Source organism: Balaenoptera acutorostrata, chromosome 17 (genome assembly GCF_949987535.1).
Source record: "Balaenoptera acutorostrata chromosome 17, mBalAcu1.1, whole genome shotgun sequence".
In the NCBI taxonomy this organism is placed as follows: Eukaryota; Metazoa; Chordata; class Mammalia; order Artiodactyla; family Balaenopteridae; genus Balaenoptera; species Balaenoptera acutorostrata.
The window spans coordinates 78,498,799-78,507,478 of record NC_080080.1 but is presented as its reverse complement, the minus strand read 5'-3'; the positions used below and the strand labels follow the sequence as shown (position 1 = coordinate 78,507,478).

Genomic DNA, 8,680 nt, shown 5'->3' with positions numbered 1-8,680 from the left:
TGGCCTGGGGGCCCCATTTGCAGCTGGCATCTGAAGTAGGGACAGTCTTGTGGGACTGAGCCCTCACCCTATAGGGTCTGTGTTGACTCCAGTAGTTAGTGTCAGACTTGAATGGAATTGGAGGACACCCAGCTGATGTCAGAGAACTGGCGTTGGAACTATGTCATTTGGTGTCAGGAAAGAGCTCAGATATTTATGTTAAGTGAAATAAGCCAGACACAAAAAGACAGATATTGTGATTCCATTTATATAATGTACTTAGAGTGGGCAAATTCATAGAAACGGAAAGTAGAATAGAGTTTACCAGGAAATGAGGGAGAGGTGAACGGACAGTTATTGTTTAATGGGTACAGAGTTTCTGTTTGGGATGGTGAAGAAGTTCTGGAAATGGATAGTGGTGATGGTTCCACCATATTGTGAATGTACTTAATGCCAGTGAATTGTACACTTAGAAAGGGTTAAAATGGTAAATCTTGGTATGTATATCTGCCCAATAAAAAAGTAACAAAAATATATTTTAAAAATAGTCATCATATACATAAATACAAAAACACACACAACTTACCCCTGTAAATGTCTATTATTTCAATGGTTCATAAAATGTCATAAACTTCAGAGGGTCTCATATTTAAATCACTTAAGAGTATATGCATTATCCTTTAAACAAAATATGAACCTCAGATGATAGGTAAGTGTTTGGTGTGTGTGGGGTGGGTAGAAATTGGGAAGTTTCTTCTTACAGTAGGATGCCAACTCATAAATGTAGAATAATAGAATAATAATAATAGGGTTTCACACGTTGAAACCCTCAGAGTAAGAATTTATCCCGGCAATACTCAGTTCAAAGATGCTAAAACTAGTGGGTGAAAGTTTGATGAGGAACAGATATTTACATATTCTCTCCATAAACTTATTCATTACAAAGGAAATAATAACTTTACAGGGAAGAAACCTGGTGGGCGCCACTTTAACCAAGTGATCAAGTTACTACGATTACTAATGACACAAACCAACATTCTATGCCTCCCGATATGACCCACTGGAAAGAGCACAGCATCGTTTACGTAGCATTTCTGGAATAATGCATGACCTGAATCAAATCATGACGGAACGTCAGGGAAAAACAGATTGAAGAGGTGGCTACAGAACAGATAGTCTGTCTTCTCCAAAAATGTCAGTATCATTAAAGACAAAGTAGGGCTGGGGAATCATTCCAGATTAAAGGTGACTAAAGACATAGGAAAATTAAATGCAATGTGTGGTCCTGCTGTGAACCGTGCATCAGGAGGAGAAATTGATGCAAAGGATATTATTGAGACAACTGGTGAAATTTGAATCCGGTCATTAGATCAGATAATACTATTATCTCAATGATAAATTTCCTGATTTTGATCATTGCTCTGTGGTGCCCTAAATGGACGGCCACATAGGAAGGGGCATGGTATCTGCATTTACCATCAGACGATGCAGGAGAAAACTTTATAGATATATATGTGGGGAGGGAGGAAAGAGAGGACAGAGAGAAAGAGAGAGAGAGAGAGAGGGAGGGAGAGAGCGTATGTGAAGACAATAAAACAAACATGCCATAACAGTTGGGGAATCTGGGTGAAAGTATATGAAGTACTGTGCACAATAATTGCAACTTTTTGGTAGATTTGAAATTGTTTCAAAATGAAAGTTTTTTTGAGAGAGTATGAAAGATTTCCCGTAAAAGTGGGCCAAGTTCATGCTTCTGGAGGGACTCCCTGGCTTTCCTCAGGTTCTGACTTGAGGACACATGTTTCAAAAAGGGTGAAAAACACCCCCTCCTTGAAAACCACAATTTGAAAAGATATGCACTTCCCAGTGTTCACTGCAGCACTATTTACAATAAGAAATGGAAGCGACCTAAGTGTCCATCAGCAGATGAATGGATAAAGAAGGTGTGGTACATATATACAATGGAATATTACTCAGCCATAGAAAAGGATGAAATAATGCCATTTGGGCAACATGGATGGACCTAGAGGTTATCATAATAAGTGAAGTAAGTCAGACAGAGAAAGACAAATATCATACAATACCACTTATATGTGGAATCTAAAAAACTGATACAAATGAATTTATTTACAAAACAGAAACAGACTCACAGACACAGAAAACAAATGTATGGTTATCAAAGGGGAAAGGTTGGGGGGAGGGATAAATTAGGAGGTTGGGATTAAAATATACACACTACAATATGTAAAATAGATAATCAACAAGGACCTACTGTAGAGCACAGGGAACTCTACTCAGTACTCTGTAATGACCTGTATGGGAAAAGCATCTAAAAAAGAGTGGCTATATGTATATGTATAACTGATTCACTTTGCTGTACACCTGAAACTAACACAACATTGTAAATCAACTATATTCCAATACAAAACAAAAAAATTTTTAAATGTAAGACAAAATGGTAAACTAAAAACAAAACAAAACAAAAACAAAAAAAACCCCAACACCTCCTCCTTTCTATTATTATTTGTCTCTATATTTAGTCACATTCCCTCATTCTTCTAAATGGCATTTAAATTCAAATACCAAAGATAGAGATCTTGCATCAAACAAGACAGAAAGCCTTCCTGCTAATCTGAGTATCCAAGAAGAAAAAAAGGTTTTAAGTAAAGCAGTAAAACTTAAATACTGTAAAAAATAATGGCTTTTGCTACCTTAGCAATGAATGTTGTTCTTTCTACAGTTTTTAAAACCCAATAGTTGCCAAAAAATATTATTCTCGTTCATATTATGATCAATTATTTCTTCATTCTGGAAATATTTATCAATTTTAAACACTGCTCACTGCTAGAGAGGGAAAAAAAGCTGCAAAATATCATTAGTTTACTCTTTTCATTGAAATTGGAATTGAAATACATTTATTACATTGGAAAGTCAGGTTTATTCATTGTGGCTGAGATTGATGAATATGACTGTAGGTGAGAAATACATAAATAGTAAAACAAAAAAATCAGTTTAAAATAAGAAAATGTCACATATGTAATCTCACAAGAATATGAACTTCAGTTCAGCTTTACTTTTATTTTTATGTTGCTTAATTTTATATACATTACACGTATCATACATACATACTTGTTATACAAAAATTTATACAAAAATCCAAGTAATTTAATATCTTAAAAAGGGAGAGGGACATACTGCATTTGACTTCTGGTGCTATTGTGTTTAAATACTTTTAAATTCAGATTTCAAGGAGACAACAAATCGAAAGCCATTAAGTTTTCAGAAAGACTTATGTTCACATAAATTCATTATTCAAGTATATTTTTATTGAAACAATAAACCATCTGACTGGTTGCGAAGTCAAGCTGAATAAGCCATGATGTTGAGCAAAAGCAGAGCTTTCTCTCTGTGCTTTCATCAGCCTAGAATCAGCTTCTAACATATGAGATGCAGGGCACAACCGTGATTTCTAACCTGACACTATTAAATGCCATATCATAGGGCTGACAATGCACAGCACACCCTGTATGGCTTGTCTACAGAGTCTCATTAAAAATATAATACTAGAAAGAATAATAACAATAATTAGAAATTTTACTTTCCCTAATTTCTTTTTACTCAATTTGAAAAACAGTACATCTTTTTCATTGTCCTTGGCAACTTGACATCATACCTGAAGGAATAATTTAAACATCCTATGGACAAAATATATATATAAACTTCTAAAAGATCTTGGTATTGTTTAACAATTCAGTTATAATTTTGGTTCTGCAGTTATCAATCACAGCAAATATAAAGAATTTAAAACAATATTCCTCACCAAAATATTAGCATGTTTTTAAAAATTGAATTGTTGAGGCATAAAAACATTATGTGATTTGCCCAAGGTCATGAAAGGAATGAGGGGCAGAGGAAAGAGCATTTTTTTTCCTAACTGAAGTGTCTGTACTAAACCCTAGGTTATGCCACCTTGCAAAATTAGCTCAGTGCAAGAGATACAGAAACTAGATGCATTATTTAGGAATGTTTGTTTAACCTCCATTGCTGTTATTAATAAACTTAACTTTAGGAATCTATGTTTATGATACATTATTAGGAAATTATAAAAAGAACCATGATCATTTTCTGAATAATTAGGCATGTAATGAGTTATTGTTTAAATCTGACACAATGGATCGCAGAAACAAAATTGACAAAACAATGTTAAACAAGTTCAGTGAAAGATGCTTATTAACATGATTTTTAAAAAAATACTAATTATAGAACCCACAAAATTTTGAAGACAGTCCTACAGACACAAACATATTAATATAAATGTATTAAAGAGTCTTCTAGTTGATCTTTTGTTTGTTATGAAAACGTTCTAGCAAAGCACTCATAACGTTTCCGGGTATTCTTTGGTGCTTATCAATCAAAGCTTGAACAGCATCCTTCGTCTATCAAGAAAACAAAAGAAAAGCCGTTATTCTTTTAGTTCTCAATGTAGATATTTAGTTAGTAAGGATTTTAATATACTATTACTTATAAGAAATCTTCCCTAACTTAGCACCCATCGCTCCTCAGAATAAATGATTTCCTTCTCAGCACACCCATAGCATATTTCTTTTTTTTTAAATGTAATACTGTTTATTTAACTTCAAAAACCTTTCAGCATTCTAAACATACAAAAAAATAACAGAACGTTGCAAATTGTGTTTAGTACAGCAGGTTCTTGAACTTTCATCGATGCAGTGGCTCTTCCCTGTGCATAGCATATTTCTTATACTTACTCTCTTACACTTGAATTACAGATACTGTCTGCATGGCAACTTTCTACACCAGGTTGTAAGCGCCTTAAAATACATCTTAGCATTTCTCCAGCATTGAGCACAGCAATGCCTTGCACATAATAAACACTAAAAAGAACTGAAGGGAAAAAAATCAGAAGAAAAATGTAGTAGGAAATTTTCTGGTAGTCAAATGGAAGTTTTCACTCCTTTTCACCCATTAATAAACTTTATGTATTTGTCTTTCATCACCATACACACCAGTCACATCAGGCAATGCGACAGGAAAAAGTGAGGAAAACTACGAACGAGCAGATATGCTTTAGTCCTTTACCCCAATTTCTAGATAGTTTAATAGGAATTTAAATTAAGTCATAGCAATGGAAAAGTCAATTAGGATATATCAAGAAATCTTCTAAAACTATTTGTTCCCATTAAATTCATGACAAATTTCAACAATTTTTACTTGTTTTTAATTTATTTTATTGAAGTATAGTTGATTTACAATAACAATTTTTACTTTAAATCAGTTTGTGGCTCTCGAAAAAAAAATTTTATGCACACACATAGTGCAGGCAGGCGCGCCCGTACACACTTCTTTTCAGATGCTAACCTTTTATTAAGCCTTCTTTTTACAAATCTTGGACCTTCATTTATTTTTAAATATAATTAAGAAACCCTAGCCCAAAGATGTATTTTAAAAATATGCCTCTCTAATGCACAAGTTTTCACATCTGTGAGATGAGAACGATTTCATACACTTATGATCAGGATTACATGAAACTGAAGCCACGTCTTCAGGCACTTAGCACAGCGACTGACACACAGGTTGTGTTCTGTGCTGTATATTTTTAAAATTTTATTCATTCACTCAGAAAATACTAGATGCTTTGGAAGCTATAACGTTAGTGAAACAAGTCTCTCATCTCAAGGAGCTCATAATAAGCATAATCAGGGACAAAGTAGTTAAAATGTAAGCTCATTTGTGAGCTGTATCATCTGAGATGTGAAAAGAGCACATCTGAAGTTCATCGGTGGCCGGTGACCAGGGAAGTTTGCGTGAACGGGGTACTGTTTGGTCTGGGTCTCCCCAGGCCTGTAAGATTTCAGTAACAGTGAAGAAAGGAGCAGGAGGGAAAAGACCACAAGAAAACAGTTAAGCGATGTCGAGCTGGCATTTCGGGTATGTGTTCACTTGCTGGGCAGTATAAGGCTTTAAAGGTAGGTTTCAGTTAAATCATGAAGGGAGTTAAATACCAAGTGAAAAAGTGGAGACTTTGTTTAGTATGAATTGATGTATCAAGGAAGAACTTTTGGGTGGAGAAATATGAGGTCTGTGCACTAAGAAAATACAGCTCTCCGAAGATCACTAATGACCCCCTTTTGTCACTAAATCCCACGGACATTCTTTTCATCTGACGTGACCTCTTAGTCACCATTGATCCTGCTTCTGGAACTCACAATCCTGGAGGAAAAGCTAGGTTTTCAGGACGCTCCCTTTCAACCGCCTTTTGCAGATTTACACTCCCCAAATCAAGCACTGACTTATTCCTCCAAGGCTCACTAAGCTTTCCACAGCGTTAATTACCATCCATTTGCTGACGACTCCCAGATTTACATCTTTAGCCGCCCAGCCTCTGATAGGAATGTTCAATATGACTTCCCTTGAATATTTTAAAGGCACCTCAAACTCAACATGCTTAATTTAGACTGAACTAACACTCTTTCCCCCCACCCCATCCTTTGTCCTTTCCTGAGTTCACGCCCTATTTCAGCAAATGGCCATGAATCCAGCCCAGTAACCCAAACCTGGGAATCATCCTTAACAAATCCTGCTTCTCATTCATTGAGAATAAGAATCCATCGGTGGTATCTGTTAGCTCACCTCCCAGTACCACTCAAATCTACCCACTTCTCCCCATCTTCTTTCCACCTTAATAGGACATGTATATTATATATACCTGTACATATAAATAAATCTGTACTTAACGTATATGTGAATGTGTGTATGCAGAATGCAGAGAGCGAGGCAAAGAGACAGATGGAAACAGAACAGATTTCTTTAAGACTGAGAGAACTTGAAGTATCCCAAGTGCCCTCTTCAGCATGAGTACAGTGTATTTTAATTTAGATTTAGATAGTGTCTACAAAATGAATCTTCTCCACAATCAAATGCCTGAACAGTCTAGTTCCCATTTCTTAAATGAGGTTTCATTTCTACATTAATTTAGATGCTAGTAATTTTGAATTTGTGATAATCCAGGGATCATCCTGCTACAGTTTATGCTTATATTGTAAACAATGAAGATTGGAAATTCATGCAATGTATTCACAAAAGGAAAATTTCAAGTATTCTTTATTTCAAGTTTACTTTAGTTCAACAATGACAACTTACCATCAAAAATATGGATATGGCAACTATATATTTATGGAAATCCCCTCAAGAAATTTTACTAAACTATGCTTTCGTAGACAACTTCTGTTACTTTAAATACTGATAATAAAGTACATAAAGTAACTGGAGATGATAACTGAGGTATTTCAATGATTCAGGAAGGCCTCTTCTTTTTACTAGTTTGAATTGGTAAATATATAAATATATATTTTAACATCTAAAATATCTAACTCTACCAGTGCCATGAATATATTTCTCACTCATATGAAAAACCCTCATATGAAAAATCAAGTCCCGGGAATTTAATGATCAGTAATCTATTTTCCTTAACTGAGAAAAATAAGGAACAGGATTCATTTAATTTTAGACCTGGATGAAACCTCTGAGATATCTATTTTAATTTCCCCATTCTACAGTTGAGGACACTGAGACTCGGGGAGGAACATACCATTTATCCAACATGACTCTGCTGCCTGGTGGGAGAGTTAGGATTAGGACTCAGATCCCTAAATTTCCAGGCCAGTTTCTTTTCCCCTCTCTCTCCATTACCTTGTATCTTAACCATAAAAATGGATGGTATTCGTAAAAAAGTATTCCTAACTCGCTCTGACCCAATTAAATCCTAATAGTTAGGTGGGAAAAACCTTTTTAAAGAACAAAACAGAATTCAGCTCTATGCTGAAGGAGAACGCATTTGTCAGGGAGCAGCAGAGATGTGGTATAGGAACAATAAAGCGTGTGGGCAGAAGCAACATGACAGGGTGAGGTCTGAGCCCTGGTGTCACCTGAAGTCACCACCACAGCGAGGCGTCACCTGAGGATGGGAGAAGTGCTGTGCGCAGAGCCTGCCCGGACCCGGGAAACCAGTGTGGGAGGGGTTTCCTTTCAGGAAAAGGATTGCTACACGCTCTGAGTTAACTCACTTAACCAGTTAATAGAATAACTAGCAGGGGGTACGTTCTCTAAGAATGAAGTTCACAGACAAGGAACATAAGGTATCATTAATGCTGCCTCTGTCAAGCTTCCTACATACCAGCTGCTTCATCTGAACAGTCTTATCTGATGTGACATTCTAGCTGTCTCAGCTGGGCATCCTTTCCTAAGTGCCAGACCTTGCTGAGCCCTGGGTATCACAGTTGCTCGTCTGCTCGGCCTCTTCTGGGCCATCCCTGTGGAAAGGATCCAGTCCTGCCCCGTTAACGCCCCGTGTGTCTGTGTGCCTGCCTTGGCCAGTGTCACTGGGGGTGAATGGCTACTTCCAATGGCCTCTCCTAACGGAACTGTTCTTAGTAAACAAAATCCCTAGTCTGATATTCACGGGCCGAAAAATAGAGTTCCCACTTACTTTTCCAGTTTCATCTCAACCAAATGCTCGCTACCCACTCTGCTAGTGATTCCCCCAGTTTATTCCAGAGCTGTTATTAGCTGCTATTCCAGGAAGAACCAGGAGCTGGTTTTGGTCAGATGAGACTGGGCAATGCTCTTTGAAACAAAGTTAAATAGACCTCTTTATTGCGGGGCTTCTTAGAACCTTCAAGAT

The 8,680-nt window shown here is 36.5% G+C and overlaps 1 protein-coding gene across 5 annotated transcripts in view; it reads right to left on the bottom strand.

The window, feature by feature from the left end:
• Positions 1 to 2,916: 2,916 nt before the first annotated feature.
• The window catches only part of TMEM68 (transmembrane protein 68), a 34,390-nt gene continuing 28,626 nt past the window's right edge, over positions 2,917 to 8,680 (bottom strand). For 3 of the 5 annotated variants that reach the window (XM_028163168.2, XM_057531896.1, XM_028163167.2), the window contains exon 8: positions 2,919 to 4,415. In XM_028163168.2, coding sequence (XP_028018969.1) covers positions 4,311 to 4,415 — 105 coding nt within the window. In that variant the 3' untranslated portion in view covers positions 2,919 to 4,310. Of the gene's footprint in view, positions 4,416 to 8,680 lie in introns of all 5 variants that reach the window. The other 2 variants (XM_057531899.1, XM_028163170.2) reach the window with 1 other exon arrangement.